This window comes from Triturus cristatus, chromosome 11 (assembly GCF_964204655.1).
Source record: "Triturus cristatus chromosome 11, aTriCri1.1, whole genome shotgun sequence".
NCBI classification, from domain to species: domain Eukaryota; kingdom Metazoa; phylum Chordata; class Amphibia; order Caudata; family Salamandridae; genus Triturus; species Triturus cristatus.
Window position 1 is genome coordinate 210,501,684 of NC_140594.1, and position 18,861 is coordinate 210,520,544.

The following is an 18,861-nucleotide window of genomic DNA, read 5'->3' on the forward strand; positions in this document are numbered from 1 at the left end:
TTCTGAGGTCCTATTGTTCCTTCTCTCTTTGGCCCAGCAGGGCTCGGCACTGGGCTCTATCAAGGGCTACCTTTCTGCTCTGTCAGCCTTTCTTAGCCTGCCTGATCAGCCTTCTCTTTTCAAGCCGCAGTTGTCAATAGATTTCTCAAAGGCATTACTCACCTTTTCCCTCCTATTCCTTTCGTGATACCTCAATGGGTCTTTAACCTGGTTCTCACATACTTGATGTGCGCTCCCTTTGAGCCTCTTCATAACTGTCCTTTGCGGTTATTAACTTTGAAAACAGTCTTCCTGGTGGCCATCCCCTCCGCTCGGCGGGTGAATGAGCTCTAAGCTCTTTCCTGTAAACCTCCTTTCCTGGAGATTCATCTGGACAAGGTTGTGCTTCGACCACGTCTCTCCTTTCTACCAAAAGTAGTCTCTGCCTTTAATCTCGGGCAAACTGTCACTCTGCCCACTTTCTTTCCGCACCCTTCAAGAGAAGAGGAGGGGCTCCATCGTCTGGACCCAAAACGTGTGCTTTTGTTCCATCTCAACCGCACACAACAGTTCCGGGTGGATGACCAACTCTTTGTTGGCTACGTGGGCACCAAGAAAGGCAGGGCTGTGCTCAAGCGAACTATCTCCCGATGGGTTGTCTTGTGCATTAAAGCCTGTTACACTCTTGTTGGGCTACGCGCCCATTCTACCAGGGCGACAGCAGCTACTACATAATTGGGACGCGGTGTCCCTCTGCAAGACATCTTTCAGGCGGCCACTTGGGCCTCGTTACATACTTTCACTAAGCACTATTGCCTTGACATTCAGGTCCGGAGAGACGGCTTCTTTGGCCGTTCAGTTCTCCTTGACTTTCTGGTGTAATCTCACTTTGCAGACCCACCACCAGGGTTGATATTGCTTGGGTATGTATTCTAAGGCAAGGACTCTATCACTAACATGTCTCTTTCAGATGCACAAGTTACTTACTTGTGTAACGATATTAATTAATTACGACATTATTAAATTTACTTACTTGTGTAACGATATTAATTAAATACAACATTAATTAGTGGAAGATTCCTTACCGCCGGGCCATCCTCCCCGTTCTGTGAACTGTTCTCTAGGGTTCAGGTCATCCCTTTCAGGTCCCTAGTTCTATTGCACCAGTAGTCGTTCTCTGGCATGGCTCTGCGCTCCTGGCGTGGAAAAGTTGTGTACAGAATTGACGTCAGCGCGAGCGGGCACGTCTAAGTAGCTCCGACGACGTCATCTCGGCAGCTACGACGACAGCGACGTACGACGACGCCTACCGACGTGCAGGGGTACTGCTAACTAAAAGTTTCCGGATCCAGTCTGATGCCTGGGGTTTTCTAAGGTGAGGAATATATCACTAACCAATGTCTCTTACAGATATATCGCTACACAAGTAAGTAACCTGTGCTTTACGGCTGGTGCAGTGCTTCTAGGACATTGGTATTGTAGGCGTAGCCCTTGCATGGCTAAAGTCCTTTCTTGAAAATCGTACTCAAAGAGTCTCTTTGCAACCTTATCTGTCTGAACCCAAATGTTTATGGTGTAGGGTTCCCCAGGGGTTGGCGTTGAGTCCGATCCTTTTTAATATATACCTGGCCCCACTGTTCACACTTATAGCAAACTGGGGTGACACACCGTTGATGTTTTCTTTTAAAGATCAAAATTCAAGAATTTGAAAGGCTGCCTGAAGGACATAGCTCTTTGGATTAATAATAACCAACTTAAACTCAATGCTGAGAAAACAGAGGTATTGTTCTTCGGCAAGATCCAGCCACCTGCAGCGGATCTGTGTTGCCCAATGTAAATTGGGAGTAAAGTGGGAGGCTGATCTCTCCTTTTCTGCGCAGATACAGCAAGTGACAGCCACCTGTTTCAGCAAGCTGAGACACCTGTTAAAATTCCTACATTTGATGCCGGAGGATTCCCGCCGGGTCATAGTTTATGCCACGGTGACATCTAGGCTGGACTATGAAAATGGCTTATACCTGGGTTTGCCAGCGTACCTTATTAAAAAAATTACAGATGGTATAGGATGCGGCTGCAAGATTAATTAGATGGGTTCCATTTTGTCATCACATCTCTCCGCACATCAAAGAGCTTCACTGGCTGCCGGCGGAAAAAAGAATCGAATTCAAAGCCCTAACCTTAGCATTCCGGTCATTTCATAGGAGGTGCCCCAGTTATCTGAGACAACAATCTGAAAGAAACACGTTAGTTAGATTCCTCACCTTAGAATATCCCCAGGCGTCAGACTGGATCCGGAAGATTTTTCGTCAGCAATACCCCTTGCGCGTCGCTAGGCGTCGTCTGCGGCTCCGCGTCCGTCGTCGGCGTCGTGCGCCGGAATGACGTCGTCGGAGTACTTAGACGCCGCCCTCGCGCGCTGACGTCAGTTCTTCTTTTTTCCGCGCCAGTAAGCGCAGATCCGGGAGAGCTACCCCTTTTAGTCTTTTTTGACTAAGTTTTTTGATCCTTTTTGATCTTGTCTCGACTCCGGTGCCGGTAGGATGCCTTGTTTTAAAGCCTGTGCTGACTGCAACCGCTTGATGTCGGTTACGGATCATCACCGCCGGTGCCTTTACTGTTTGGGCCTCGACCACGACGCGGAGTCGTGTTCGGACTGCAAGGCCCTGACCTCGAAGGCTAGACGGGAGCGGTCCCGTAAGCTTCTCGAGATTCGCCACTCGGCTCCGCGCCCCTCTCGATCCCGGTCCAGGAGGAGGTCCAAGGATCGGTCGCGGAGCCGCAGCCGACGTCATCATCGATCGTCTGGCTCCAAGTCTTTGGGTAAGTCGAAGCACTCCAAGAAGTCCAGGAGGCGACACCGCTCTTCGGACTCCCCTCGCCGGTCGCGCCACTCGGCCGAGGGTCAGGGTGGTTCCACCCCCGCGTCTCCAGCGGAGCCGCAGGCGCCGCGCAAGTCCCCATACCCGCCGGTCCCTGGGACTGACGCGACGCCGGCGGAAGTCAGTGGCTTCCTCTCGGCCATGAGGAACCTGGCTCCTCTGTCGACGCCCGCTGGCGCGCCTTCGGGCCCCGCGGACCCGACTGGGCAACCTTGCATGCCGGCGGCTCCGGCCCCGGCCCCGGCTCCGGCCTCGACGCCGCAAGTGCCCGAGGGACCCGTCCCCGCCGACGCCGGTCGACCTCGTCACACCTCCTCCTCCGCCGGCGTCGACACCGGTTCCACCTCCGACGCCGGCTCCGCTCGGCGTCGTGCCCCAGTTCAGCCCAGCTCCGGACCCGGCGCCGTTACGCTGGAGACACATTATGTCTATCGTCCGGCTCCGATCCTTCCTCCTGTTTGCCAGGAATCGGATGACGGGGGCGAATGGGAGGGGTCCGAGGATCCTATGGCCGTTCAGGCTCAGCTGTCACAGGACTGGGCAGATGAACTGGGGGAGGCCAGTGGTCTGGATACCTCTCCAGACACTGGATTCATCTCTCCTCCGACTGTGGCTTCGGAGGAGGGTGCTGCTTTCTCTGTGGTGCTGCGCAAGGCGGCCGCAGCCCTTGGGCTCGAGCTACCTGCCGTGGCTGTGAGAACTAACGTCCTCACTGAGGTGCTTCAGTCTGCAGCAAGCTCCACTGAGCCTCTGCTGCAATTCAATGAGGCCCTCATTGACGTTCTGCAGGGCACCTGGTCCAAGCCCTCCACAGTCCCTCCTGTGGACAGGAACGTCGCAAGGCGCCACCGCCCTGCTCCGGGCGACCCCAGTTTTCTGTCCCAACACCCTACCCCCGAGAGCCTGGTTATCCAGGCTTCTACCTCCCAATCCTCCTTCCCGACCGCTCCGCCGGACCGGGATTCCAAGAGACTGGAACAGTTTGGCAAAAAGCTGTTCTCCTCCCTTATTTTGGGCCTGCGGTCCTTGAACACCGCCTGTCTTTTAGACCGTTATTCCCACTCTCTGTGGGATACGGTGGAGGACGTGCTGCCCCTGTGTCCGGAGGAGGTCCAGACACGACTTACCCAGGCTCTGGCCGATGGGAGGGATGCAGTACGACATGCTATCAGATGTGGGCTTGACACTACGGACTCGCTGGGTAGGGCGATTTCTACCACGGTGGCGCTTAGACGTCACGCCTGGCTGCGGTCCACGTCCTTTTCGGGTGATGTCCAGAGCACTCTCATGGACATGCCCTTTGATGGCACTCGCCTTTTTGGTGAGAAAGCGGACAGTGCGCTGAATCGCTTTAAGGACTCCCGGGCTACGGCCAAGTCCTTGGGCCTCTCGGCCCCGCGGTCGCAAACTTCCGCCTTTCGCCCCTTTCGTGGCCAAGGAAGGGGTGCCTCCTCACGTCCGCCTAGCCGCCAGCCGCAGAACCATCCTGCGCACGGTCGCGGACGTGGTTTCCGCCGAGGCGGTTCTGGAGGCCGACGCGGTCAGCCCACATCCACCCCGGCAGCATCCGCCTCAAAGCCTTCCTAGTCCGAGCTTTCAGGCCCATTCCACGCCAGTGGGCGGCAGAGTTCGCCATCACCTGCTCCACTGGCGGTCCATCACTTCAGACAGGTGGGTGCTGCAAATCGTCCGAAGGGGCTACTCCCTCCCCTTCGAGACGACCCCTCCAGCCATGCCACCGCAGCACCACCGTATCTCGGGGGATCATTTGAATCTTCTCCACGAGGAAGTTTCGGCCCTCTTGGCCAAGGGGGCCGTCGAGCGCGTTCCGAGCCCAGAAGTAGGTCGTGGTTGTTATTCCCACTACTTTCTGGTTCCCAAGAAGGGCAAAGGGGGCCTACGCCCTATCTTGGACCTCCGGAACGTCAATGCCTTCCTCCGGAAGGAGAGGTTCAAGATGTTAACTTTGGCTCAGGTTCTAGCTGCCCTAGACCCTGGAGACTGGATGGTAGCGTTGGACTTGCAGGACGCATATTTCCACATCCTGTCCTGCCGTCCCACCGGCGTTACCTGCGCTTCACGGTGGGTCAAGAGCACTTTCAGTTTACCGTGCTCCCCTTCGGCCTTACCAGTGCCCCTCGGGTGTTCACGAAAGTGATGGCGGTGGTCGCAGCTCATCTGCGCAGATCAGGGGTTACAGTCTTCCCCTATCTCGATGACTGGTTGTTGAAGGCGGGCTAGCCCCAGGCAGTCGTCTCCCACCTCCAGACTATGGCGGATCTCCTGTATTTGCTGGGGTTTTCCATCAACGTGCCGAAGTCACACCTGAGTCCCTCTCAGAAGCTCCTCTTCATCGGAGCGGTTCTCGATTCGGCGCAGTTCCGGGTCTATCCGCCGGAACAGCGGGTCCGGGATATTCATGCCCTGATTCCCATCTTTCGGCCTCTATCCTGGGTTTCGGTCAGGCTAGTGTTGCGGCTTCTGGGGCTGATGGCCTCCTGCATCCTACTAGTGCATCACGCCAGGCGGCGCATGCGGGCTCTGCAGTGGGACCTGAAGTTTCAGTGGGCCCAGCATCACGGCAACCTGTCCGACCATGTCTTGATCTCGGAGGGCAGTGCACAGCAGTTGCAGTGGTGGCTCACGGACCGCGATTGGGTCACGGGCAAGAGCCTCTCCCTTCCCCAACCGGAGCATGTCGTAGTGACGGATGCGTCCCTCCTGGGATGGGGTGGCCATATGGGAGAGGCGGAGATCAGAGGCCTCTGGTCTCCGGCGGAGTCTCGCCTCCACATCAACCTGTTGGAGTTTAGAGCGATCCGACTTGCACTGAAAGCCTTCCTTCCCTCTGTGAGGGGAAGTGTCGTGCAGGTGTTCACGGACAACACCACCGCCATGTGGTATTGCAACAAACAGGGCGGGGTGGGGTCGTGGACCCTTTGTCAGGAGGCTCTGCGCCTCTGGACGTGGCTGGAACACCAGGGCGTCACCCTAGTGGTTCAACATCTGACGGGCTCTCTGAACGCCAGAGCAGACGAACTCAGCCGCCGGTGCATGATGGATCACGAATGGCGTCTGAACTCCGAAGTGGCGCAAGGTCTCTTTCAGCAGTGGGGAGAGCCTTAGTTAGATCTATTCGCCACCGAAGAGAACGCGCAATGTCAGCAGTTCTGCGCGTTGGAATTTCCAAGGCGGCACTCGCTCAGAGACGCTTTTCGTCGCGAGTGGAGTTGCGGTCTGTTGTACGCCTTTTCGCCTATACCACTTCTGCCCAGAGTGCTGAAGAAGATCAGGCACGACCGGGCCCAAGTCATCTTGGTGGCTCCGGATTGGGCACGAAGGTACTGGTATCCCGAGCTACTCAGTATGTTGACCGATCCTCCGATACGTCTGCCCCTTCGGGAGGATCTTCTGTCGCAGCAGCAGGGGACGGTCCTCCACCCGAACCTGTCCAGCCTCCACCTCCATGCGTGGAGATTGAGCGGCGGCAGTTGATGCCATTTGACTTGCCTCCTGAAGTCTGTGATATCATTCTGGCAGCCAGGCGTCCCTCCACAAAGACGGTATACGCCTGCCGGTGGAACAAATTTGTGGCATGGTGCACAGCAAAGGCTGTGGATCCCCTTTCCGCCCCTCTTTCTGAGGTCCTCCTCTTTCTTCGGCCCGGCAGGGCTCTGCCCTGGGCACCTTGAAAGGTTATCTTGCTGCCATCTCTGCCTTCTTGCGGCTTCCTGATCAGCCTTCTCTTTTCAAGTCCCTTGTCGTTACACGCTTTCTAAAAGGCATTACTCACACATTCCCTCCTGTCCCTTTTGTAATGCCTCAGTGGGACTTGAATCTTGTTCTCACATTTCTAATGTGCGCTCCCTTTGAGCCTCTTCATAATTGTCCTCTTCGTCTTCTGACTCTTAAGACTGCTTTTCTGGTAGCCATCACCTCGGCTAGACTGGTGAGTGAGCTCCAGGCTTTATCATCAAAGCCTCCTTTTCTCTCTGTTCATCCGGACAAGGTTGTCCTCCGGCCTCGTCCCTCCTTTCTTCCGAAAGTGGTGAATCCATTTCATCTTGGGCAGTCTGTCACCTTGCCCACCTTCTTTCCGCCTCCGCATCCTTCCAAAGAGGAAGAGAGGCTCCACCGTCTGGACCCAAAACGTGCGCTCTCCTTTTATCTGGACCGCACGAAGCAGTTCCGGGTGGACGACCAAATTTTCGTTGGATCCGTGGGTGCTTAGAAGGGGAAAGCTGTGCACAAACGGACCATCTCTCGGTGGGTCGTTTTGTGCATCAAAATTTGTTGTTCCTTGGCAAAAAAGGACCCTCCTGTTGGGCTGCGCGCCCATTCTACTCGGGCCACGGCGGCTACTACTGCTTTGGGACGGGGTGTCCCTTTGCAGGATATCTGTCAGGCGGCAACGTGGGCTTCGCTACACACGTTTTTGACAGGCATTATTGCCTTGACAGCCAAGTCCGGAGGGATGGCTTCTTTGGCCGTTCTGTCCTCCAGGACTTTCTGGTGTGATCTTGGTTCGCAGACCCACCACCGGGGATGGTATTGCTTGGGTATCTATTCTAAGGTGAGGAGTCTAACTAACGTGTTTCTTTCAGATGAACAAGTTACTTACCTTCGGTAACGATGTATCTGTAAGAAACATTAGTTAGTTAGATTCCTCACCGACCCACCCATCCTCCCCGTTCTGCGAACTGACATCTAGGGTTAAGGTTATCCTTTTCAGGCCCCTAGATTTTATTTTTGGCACCAGTGTCGGTCTTTTGCATGGCTCTGCGTTCCTGGCGCGGAAAGCTATGTACAAGAACTGACGTCAGCGTGCGAGGGCGGCGTCTAAGTACTCCGACGACGTCATTCCGGCGCACGACGCAGACGATGGACGCGGAGCCGCAGACGACGCCTAGCGACGCGCAAGGGGTATTGCTGACGAAAAATCTTCCGGATCCAGTCTGACGCCTGGGGATATTCTAAGGTGAGGAATCTAACTAACTAATGTTTCTTACAGATACATCGTTACCGAAGGTAAGTAACTTGTTCTTTATGCATCTACAAACAGAATTTCGCCTTAAGGTCCAACTCTCAAAATCTGCTTTGTATTCCGCGAGTTAGGAAAGCCCGCCTCAGTGGCAGATTGTTTACAGTGAGGGCATCCAAGCTATGGAATTCCATGCCTAACGGCCTATGTCTGATTAAGTCAGAACCACTATTCAGGAAAGCTGTAAAAACATGGCTTTGCAGTCCTGTTTAAACTGCTCTCAGGACTCTGGCGTGACACGGCCTGGCTACTCGCTGCCGATTGTTTTTAGTACCGGGACATCTCTGCTGGAGGTAGCTGTTTGCGCTCTACAAATGGCGATATCATTATTATTATTATTATTATAGACTAATGTGTAACACTAATCTCTATCAGTCTGTAGTTAATGTGATGGTTTTCTCTGTGCTATTGCATTTTTGGACCCTCTACCTGCTTGGTTTATGTTTTGTTTCTCCTTTTACACTTTCTCTGGATGTTCAATGTTGTTCCATCCCAGTTGGGACTTTTTGTGTACCTATGTGTTTGCAACAGGGTTATTTCACAACTATTTTGTTTCTATGTATGTCCTATCCGCTTTGATTATTTCTGACTTAATACAATAAAAGTATATGATTTAAAATAAACTAGAGCAGTGTTTTTCCCTTACCTCCGTTAGTTGAATCTCTACACTTCCTTGAATGGTGCAGTAATTTTGGAGGCTAGAGCAATGCTAACTACAAGAATGCCACTTCAAAGAATCTCTCAGTAAACTAAAGGTTTTCTGCATAGAAAATGGTATTGAGTGTATTTCACATTCTTTTTAAAGCTGTTAGCCTTGATAGTGCTTGTCAAAACTTAGATATTTAATGTGTCATTTTGAGAAATCCAGATGTGTTGGAACATGCTTAAAACGTGTATGATGATGTGTAAAGCTAATATATGTTATACCCTGATAAGGATTTGGAGGTTGCTTCGCTCAACTGTGTTGTCGCATATTTACTTGTATTATAAATGCCAGTTAATTAGGAATTTCTTTATTTCCCTTTACCTAACAAAGACACTGTCTTGTCCAACTAGTGTTTTTAAAGTTGTGCAAATTAGTAGGCTGTTTAACAGATTTAATTGTTGATATTGTATTGTTTGTTACAGAGTGATACTTGAAAATAGTGAGTAGTATATTGTGCTCACACATACATTTCATTTGTATGATACTTCTAAATCCAATTGCTTTTTTCCAAAGTGTGTTATTGTTTTTCTTGCAGGCTCTCTATAAGTTGTGGGGTTCTGGAGAAGTGTATCCAAAAGATGTTCTTACCTACACAGAGCTGGTGTTGGACACAGAGGGTCAACTTGTACAAATGAACAGGCTTCCTGGAGGAAATGAGGTATGATTATAATTGCCAACTGCTGCATCAAAAAATGCAAAGTTTGAGGTAAGATCAGAAATCATGCGGTTCCTGTAGATGAGGGATTTAATAAAAAGCAAGGTATTATTTGAGATTTCTCTTTCAGACCTTTTCTTGTATTTCTTGTGCAGTTGGCGAATATAAAGCTGTATCTTGTGTGTGTCATTTGTTCCTGAGGTCCCCGGGGCCACCAATACAATTGCACTTCAATTTGAGAACCCATTTATTCTCTGTGGGTTAATTCCCCAGGGACAGCAATGTAGCACATACTTTGCTTAAAAGGCAGTAGGGCTTATAGACTCATTTACATTACGACACAATGAATAGCACTCAATTACTAGCTATTGCAGGAGAAATAGGATTTATTTTAACATCTAAGTGAGGAAAACAGTTAAATTCAGATTTAAACTTCTAACCGCAGATTCTTCCCCTTATGAATATTCCCCCAGGTGGTCATACTTGATCAAGAAAACGCAAAAGCAATGTCCCTGTGCTACAGTAAGTGGTGTTATGCAAATTCACACTGATGTTGTTCTGCTCCGGAAGTAATGAAAGGGGCCAAATAGAAGCGACACCCATGTGCTCTTAAGTTTGTTCCTTTCTTTCCACGACTTCATGAGTTGATCCAGAGCTTACTACTCTCGTCTTAGAGTTTTTTTCTCCAAAAATGTTATTTTCTAGTGTGCATGGAACAATATATCCTCTACCAAAATGAAAAGGTTTAAACCTTGTATTGACAAACAATTGTATTTGACAGATTCCCACGAGGAAAGTCTGTGGAGCCTGGGGTCAGTGCATGAATTCAAGACCTGCGACGGCTGTGCCCAGATGAACCTGAAGGCCATATAGGACAGCGAGTCCATTCATTCAATAACTTTATTCGATTCGAAAAAGAATCATAAAAGTATACATATTTAACATACAAACTCACAAATGGTATTTCTTATCAAAAAGGTACGAATACATAAGTGGCAAAGACCGTATATCAAAAACACATTTTCTATGGACACTATATTCTTTATAAAAAGTTCTTTAAAATTCAATACGATAACACTAATAAAAATTACATTAAAAACAACAAACAATTTATAAAAATCTATTACTCCAAATTTCCCAATGGACTCACGATCAATTTGTATCTCCACGGACATTTAATAGCTTCCTTTAGACACAAACAAAGATATAAAGTGCAATGTGCATTTTTAGACTACATCATCATGTTTATAGATTGTAGAAGACAAAAAAAAAAAAGAGTATAAAGTATACACCAACCCACTTGATTTTGTAGGGTAGCTACCACGACTCAGGTTATTTTAGCTGAATATGTTCATATAGGTTATCAATTCTATGAATTTCAGTAACTTGTAGCAGGGAACATACTATCAATAACGATTTCTGATTGAGAGTGCCAATCTAATAAAACTGATCATAGAGCTACATATAGCAGCAGTTTGTAATGTTCTTAAATGTTCAAAACCTTCCTTAAAATTGCAAGGTCTAATTTCCCTTAAGATAGGTTTAATAAAACGATCTCTTGGAGCTTTGTAAAGTGTGCAAAAAAGTACAAAGTGCAGAGTGCCTTGTTCAGCTTCATTGTCACATGGGCAAGGGGGTAGCCTCTCACACCAACCCCCTTGCTTCGGGAAAGCAACCAGAATATTTTTAACCGAAATCTGGTCAAATAAAAACGCCACTGCGTATGTGTAGTGAAAGACAAATAAAATTGATGCTGTAGTGTAACTGCCTGGTATGATGGTTGTTCATCATATTTAGATGAGCCCAGTATACTACGATATGCATTCTTAATCACCATCTTTGAGCCTGGGTTAATAGAGTCAGGATTATCATATAAATTACCAAGGCCAATTTTATGAAAGGTTTCCTTTACATAACTTATCCATGGGATCCGCATGGCATGATCCAGATTTACACAATCTTTCAAAATTTCTTTTGAAAGGTGCAAATCATCTGAGGACCATACTTTTCCCCATAGGAGCAATGGGGACATATGGATACTATCGCTCACAAAGTCAAGGCCCATCTCGGAATGACAAAATATATTAGGAGAACTATTTGAAACTGATAAAAGACATTTTAAAAACTTGTTCTCCATAACTTTTAATTGGACGCTTTTATGGTATCCCCACACCCCTGCTCCATAGGTAGCAACTGGCAAGCATTTAGATCTATACAATGTCTTTAATTCAGCAATAGGTTTTTGGCCTAATTTACTTGTAAAATGAAAAAGGGCCTCTATAGATCTTGTTGTCTTTTGTGCCTGTGTTGTTATTAAAGGATCCCAACTCAGTTTTGTTAAAAAGATTTCCCAAATAATTGAAATTTGTGACTTTGGCAATAATCAAATTTTCTATAACAAATTTACAAGTGTTGGTCCTATTTGGGCCACAGACCATAATAAACGATTTCGTAAAATTAACCTTTAGATCTAGCCCCAGCATAAATTCATTTAAAGCATTCAGGCATATTTGCATACTATTTGCAGTTAACGTCATCAATACAGTGTCGTCTGTGTAGGACAATAAAGGTATTTGTTTGCCATTTATTTTAGGAAAGTCCGCACCTTTTTCCAAAAGGAATTTTTCTAAACCATTTGTGTAAACTAAAAACAAGAAAGGGGCCAAAATGCAACCCTGACTGACGCCTTCAGTTGATGGAATCGGCCCTGTCTTTTCGCCCCCAGGGCCATATTGAATGGACACATAGACTCCATCAATAACCACAATTTCTTCCTACACACAGTGTCGAAAGCACTGGATAAGTCCATGAAGGCCAGGTGTATAGAAACACCCCTAGCCTTCATGTACTTACCCATGATCAGGGCCAGATTGAGACACTGCTCCGTTGTCCCCCTACCCTTTCTAAACCCATACTGTGAGTCCACAATAAGGCCAGAGGTATTTGCCCATGTCTCTAAACGGGCCAATATCACTCTCCCCATAAGTTTACAAGAGGCATCAATCAGGGAAATTGGCCTGTAACAGCAAGGGTTACTTTTATCACCTTTTTTGAAAATTGGCACAAGTACTGCCTTTTTCCAAGATAAGGGGATACGTCCCACGATGATCGCCTTGAAAACGTTAAGCAACAATGGTGCCCAAACTTCAAGATTGTTCTTAAACAGATCCAAGGGTACAGCATCAGGACCTGGTGCCTTAAGTGGAATACCTTTTCTCATTGCCTCCTCCACCTCTCCCAAAGAGAGTGTGAGACTAAGTTGTTAAAATCAATTTCATCCTCACCTTCGCTTAACAATGTGACACCCTTTGGATTGAAAATCCTGGAATAATGGCTCTCCCAGGCTTCCCCAGTTATATGGGCAATCATGATTCTATTTTCATTACTAAGGAAGGGACGATTTATTACCTCCCAAAATAATCTACTGTCCCTTAAATCAGAGGCTTTCTCGAGGTCACCCCATGCTTGCTTTTTCAGTTCCAATTTCCTTTTATCAATGGTTTCTTTATATTTTTTTCTTGCCTTTCTAACCAGTTCCTTATCCCGAGGGACTCCATGTAACGCCTTCCTCAATAGTGTTTGAGCCGCGGAGCATTCGGCATCAAACCATTTATGCTCCCGAGTATCCCCCTTCCCTGCAGGTTTGAGTAGGTATGTGGCCACACTCCCAGAGAGAGCTTCAAAATTCTGAGCTATCAATTCAGGATCACAAGTGCTCGTTAAACAAATATCTACTTGTGATCGATTAATTCTGAAGATTGTTCCTCCAATTTTGTAGGATTTACCCTATCCCACTTTAACCTAAGGCCATGATTATGATCATATTTCATCGTATGTTCTAAGGACTGTTCCCTGTCAACAATGGTGCTCAATATTAAAACAAGTGGATTGTGGTCACTGGCTGGATTTATTTCTATTTTAAAATCATCAATAAGATAAGCATACCTGCTCGAAATTAACACAAAATCAATTATACTCATTTGGCCCCCAGTCCCTTGAAAAGTTGGTATTGGCACCGTTGGGGTACTGGTCGACATTTCTAACATGCAGAGGTCATTTACCACAATGATGTCATTCAAGGCATCACCCTGTGTAGTGTGCTTAAAATGTGAAAGTGGTTGCTCATTTATATCAAGTAGCCCGCAGGCCCTGGTACCACTCTGGCAGCATGTAGTACAATTAAAATCACCCAGCCAGATAATACAGAGGGGTGAAAAATTTTGGTCACTTTCGCTATTTCAGCCTGTAAACCATCTATAATAGATATATTGTGGATGTCAAAAATATTATAGTACCAGTTAATTAAAAGTAATGGAACCGGGAGGAGGTTTTTGATCAAAATCAGTTGATACCATGGATAGGCCACTATTTTATCTATTTTCAATTACTTATATTTTACCGAAATGGAAGTCATTAGGCCACCTTTTGCTCTCCCAGCCAATGAAGGTTCAGCATGGACAATAAATGAACAATATCCATCCAAATTTTGATCAGTTCTGCTCCAAGTCTCTTGGAGACAGATTATATCAAAGAATTTAATATATTTCATCCATACCTCGTCCCGTAATCTTCGTGAAATGCCTGCCACATTCCACGAGATTAGACGAAAAGTACATCTATCCCTTTGTTTGCTTATTATATCTGGATGTTTACTCAGGCTAACACCATCCCCCATTTGGCCAACCTGTATGGACTTCTGGTCATCTTCCCCATCTACAGCCAAGGCACGCGTTCTTCCCTCATCAAGAGGCAGCTGGAGCTCACCACCTTCCCCCAGGGAATCTATGGCTAATATATGCTCGTTGTTGTTCCCATGACATAATAACGGTATAGTCATATCCTTGGCATCAATTTTCTTAGCAGGCCCTATTTGTAGTCAATCGACCTCAGCCAAGGTACTTAAGGGGCCAAAGCGGTTTGCATGAAACCATGGTGGACACTGTGGTTGCTGGTTTACTTTATTTTGGGAATCTATTCTTTTTAGATTAGGTTGCCATGCAGGTAGGCGATAAAAGAACCCCAACGGTAAAATCATAACCTCTGATTTCCCCATGAGTTGGTTAGACATCCTATCGATTATCATTCTCACCAGCCCTGGGGACTTACAAGTTAAAACTATACAATCCCCCTCCAGTGATTTCTCACTTGGTCCAACCCATCTGACCCTACGAGCCATTTTAAATTCTAGAAACAGGGCATTACAGTTTACTCCTGTCTTGGCATTTATAAGGTACAGTGATTTGTTCCTCAAGGACGGCCAGTCCTCCCCTTCCCCTGATGTTAATGGGCATACATTTGCTAAAACAATGTAGGGTGTAGTTTGAGGTGGCAAATTTAGAGTTGAATCTGGACTATTGGCTACCAAGACGCGTGGGGAACATTCCCTAGCAGGGATCTTTACCGGTCTTCCTTCATTTTGAGTGTTTCCTGCCCCTGGTAGTTTATTCTTACTCATAGAATTTATACTTGGATTACCTTCCTGGGTCAAGCTGTTCACTTCAGCGAGGTGATTTATATGACCCCTAGGAATCCCTGACTGCGTCGTTCTTGGCCCCATACAGTCCAATGTGGCAATTTCCCCACTTCTATTTTTACCCATTTGGTTATTCAACTCAGGCCTCAATTCAAATTGCGATACACCAGGATTTGAATGTTGATTCTCTATACATAGCAACCGATTATCAATATCAGCCAATCTAGACAAAATAGGTTGTAAATGAGCATTCATCACTACCTCCATCCTATTCCAAAATCCTTCCTCCATGCTCTGGTGTATAATCGGGCCATCTGATTAGGTGTTCTATTTATTGATGTGGAGTCACAACTCTGTCACTAATTCTGGTACTAACTCAGTGGTCTCTTGCATGGCCTTCTTTACCTGGGGTTTAGGAATATGCTGTTTACGAGATCTCTTTACTACCTGACCCTTTCGTTTTTTACCCAATGGGGTTGGGCTACTTCCGCTTATTTGTTTAGTTTTTTGTGCCCTTGTTGTTACAGTTGGTTTAATTCTTTTGATCGGGGAATCAGAAATCTCTTGGATTCTGGGAGAGTCTGGGAGCAACAGGGGAGACCCATTAGATTGAAATTCTTCTTCCAAGTGACCCCCATCTAGGTTTGTATTGATAGTACTGGTAGCAGTATTGCGACTCTGATGCAATTGTGAATCTAGTGACAACCTATGTTCAGTTAACTTAATTTCATTTACAATTACAGGTGTAGCTTTTATTAAAAAGGCATCCAGGGTACCTACTACACCTTTCTATTTACCTTCCTTTGTTTTTGTCATTATTGACATAGCTACGGCTAAAAACACAAATTAGAATAAATTACAGCCAAAGAAGGCCTCCTACGTGTAAAACAGCATACATGAATCCCACTCAATTAACCGCAATCGTCACCCCGCACAATATGTACAAGATGTAATGTCCAAACCACTGTCCTTATAGAAGTACCAAAAGTCTTACTTCGTCTGATTTGTCAAATGTTAGTGCTGTGGGCCCGACCTGTCCTCTTCTGGCCCCTTGACAGCCACAGACGGCCTGCCCTTTGCCCGGGCTTAGCAACGCGGGGGCTCTCCCAAGTTCTTAAGCGCCTCCGGGCGCGGTATGGGCGTGTGCAGCTGCGGCTTCCTGCTGCAAAAACTCTCGGGCAATGTAGTCTTTCCGCTCTGCGGCCGCGCTAGAGTGACAGAGGCTGCGGGGGCGGGGGGAGACTTGCACTGGGAGCTGGAGCAAGGGGCCTGAGGGCCTGAGACGTCAAAAGCAAAGGTACATTTTGCCCCCAAAGCGTTGAAGCAATAGTTCCACAAGGTTTCAAGTTATTTCAAATAGAGTCCAGAAAGGACTCAATTTCCCAGAATGCAACAGTCTGTAGCACCATCAGTGCAAAGCAGTTAAAAGAAAGAGTCTAAATAAAGTACTTGTTTTTCAATAAGTATTGCCTCTTTACCTCTCTTCTTCACCTCGCTCACCTCATCAGCCGGCCGCTGCAGAAACAAATTCCGATGTTATTCCCTGCCGTCTAGAGCAAGAGCCAAGGTTCCTTCTCCTTCACCAAGCAAACTCACAGAAAAAATGTCCCAAGGGAAGGAGGGAGAGGTTGACGCTGGACCCTAAACGAGGTCCTCCTGGGGAGTACAATCGTGCCGCCAAAGCCACTGCCAAAACCAATCTTCTCTCCGTAAGAAGAAGAACAGCCCCCATAGAGACCAAGAGCTGCTTCACTGCTGGGTGCCTGATGTAAGGAGCAATTACGAAGCCTGCATTCTCGCCGAGAGGAGAAACGCCATCACCATTATTGTATGGGGGTCAGTGTCTCCTATCGGTGTTCAAGGACGTCGTATTCAGCGGGGGGCCCCAGCACCGTCTGAAAGTGTGCCGGAAGTCCCTGCATCTGTTAGGCACAGGCTTCAGGCCTCCTCTGGCTGGCTATTGAAGGCGGGCTCGCCTCCTCTCTTGACAGCGAGTCAAACCCCTCCGTTGCCAAGCATTAGAAGGCTCTGTGCCATGACCATTCAGAGTCTAAATGAAGGATCTGATAGAGAATTCTAACCGCAGATATCTTAACTTAGAATATCCCCATGCTCCAGACTGGATCCGGAATTTTTTTTGCAGCAGCACCTCTGTTCGCCGGGTGACTGCGTCACACGACCCGCCCAGACGTCGTCCACATATGTGTTGTCAGCGAGGTCATATAAGACTCTCCCGGCGCGCTGACGTCAGTTTCCTTCGTTTACTTCTTTTCCACGTGCAACGCGGATCCGGAGTGAGTGGTTCCTCTGGCCTGTTTTCAAGACCTTTTTCGATGCTTCGCGTCTGGAACAGTGTGCGATGCCCTCGGGCTTTAAATCTTGTACTTCCTGTACACGGCAAATGTCCGCGACGGACCCGCATCTTATCTGTATGTGATGTCTGGGCGAGCACCACGACTCCACGGACTGCGACGCCTGCCAACACCTCAAGCCGAAGTCCCGGCGCGAGCGCCGATGAAGTTTCTTTTGGCACGGCTGTCCCGGTCGAAGTCGTCTCGTCCCACGGCCCCTTCAACGCAGTTTCGGCGTCGATCGCCCTCTGGGGCCCGGGGCTTTCGTTCACCACTTCTTGGTAAGTTGCGCCACTTGTCGCCGAGGTTCTTGACCTCACCATCTGTTGGCAGGGGCACTGGTTCCTGAACATTTTGGACATGCGCCCCGGACAGTCCTCCCCCCTATCCGCCCTATCCGGGTGCGGGGGCGACTCTGGTCCAAATGCAGGCTTATGCCACTGCTTTGCAGGCCTCCCTTGGGTCCTCTCCTGTCCCAGGGGCGTCCTCGGGGCCTCCGCTAGCTGTGGGGTCCCCGACGGACTCGCCGGCGTCATATGAGCCCTTGCCCTCAGGGATGTTGGAGATGTGGTATCGTCAGTGCGCAGCCCGGCTGGGTCGCCCTCTACGATCCATATGGGGTCGTCCGGGTGCGGCCCGGCTGAGTCCCCCTCTACGACCCATTGCACCCCTGCCACGCTGCATAGTCCCGTGGAGCTCCCTGTGGCATTGCAGGTGTTTGCTGGTGCTCAAAGCCTCGCTTTGTGCACACCTCGGCCTTCTGGGCAGGCGGCTGCCTGTCCGGAGCCAGGGTCGGCGCTTTTCCGGCCCCATAGACTCGCCTTCCCGACTCTGCCTCCACTTCTTTGTCCGGAGTCGGAACCTGTTCTGGTTGAGGCTGAGGTGGCACCGGAGGCTTGCCTCCCCGGCTCCAGCACCTTCTCCTTCTTCGGAAGTAGGCTTGGCGCCTCCCCAGCTCTGCCTCCTCTTCTTCCTTCGGAGTCAGAGTCGGTTCTGGTTGAAGCCGAGTCAACGTCGGTGCGGCGCTGGAGGCTTGCATCCCCGGCTCTGGCGCCTTCTCCTTCTTCAGAAGGGGAACTTATTGTGGATTTGACGCCGGACGGAGCCGACTCAAAGTCGGATGGAGTCAAGTCGGCGCCGGACAAAGCTCGATCGGCGCCTACTAAAGTAGTTTTGGCGCCGCATCGACGCCGGGTTGTTGACTCTTCTCCGAAAGCGTCCAGAGAGAGTTTGGCATCGCCCTTACGCCTGGCGACGCCTGATGTATTCTTGCCTGTGCCTCCCATAGATCCAGCAGGATCCCTACCTCCACAAGAGCACCCGCACCCGGCAGGCTCCTCGCCTCCTCAAAAGCCTCATCTGGACCCCCATTCGGCAGTGGGACTCCTCTCAGTTGGGCATTGGTTGCATCCTCACTGTCTTGGGAGGGTTAGCTTACAGCCCTCTCCTACTGAGGAGCTACTATCCCCTCATCGGAGGGCTACAGAGGCTGGTGCAGCTTTTCTCAGAGGGATCTCTTTGACCATTCAGATTCTGAACATGCAATCGCCTTCAGCGCCCTTGCCTGTGGACCCTTTACTTGATGTCCTTCACCGTGGGTCAGGGAATGTGGAGCCGCTTCTGCCCTTTGAAGCTTCTCTTTATGATGCCCTTTTGGGTACCTGGGTTCGGCCGGCTTCCAGTGACCCGGTGGCTCGTTCGGTCTTTTACCGCCACCGTCCTGCTCCACATGATCCCGTCTTCTTATTTGTGCATCCCGACGTGTAGGGGTTTGTTT

General features: G+C 48.8%; 1 protein-coding gene across 9 annotated transcripts in view; it reads left to right on the forward strand.

The window, feature by feature from the left end:
• ACACB (acetyl-CoA carboxylase beta) overlaps nt 1-18,861 on the forward strand; it is a 2,187,049-nt gene that overhangs the window by 1,357,636 nt on the left and 810,552 nt on the right. For all 9 annotated transcript variants that reach the window (XM_085633342.1, XM_085633341.1, XM_085633344.1 and 6 more), the window contains one exon: nt 9,141-9,263. In XM_085633342.1, the coding sequence (XP_085489468.1) occupies nt 9,141-9,263 (123 nt within the window). The remainder of the gene's footprint in view (nt 1-9,140; nt 9,264-18,861) is intronic.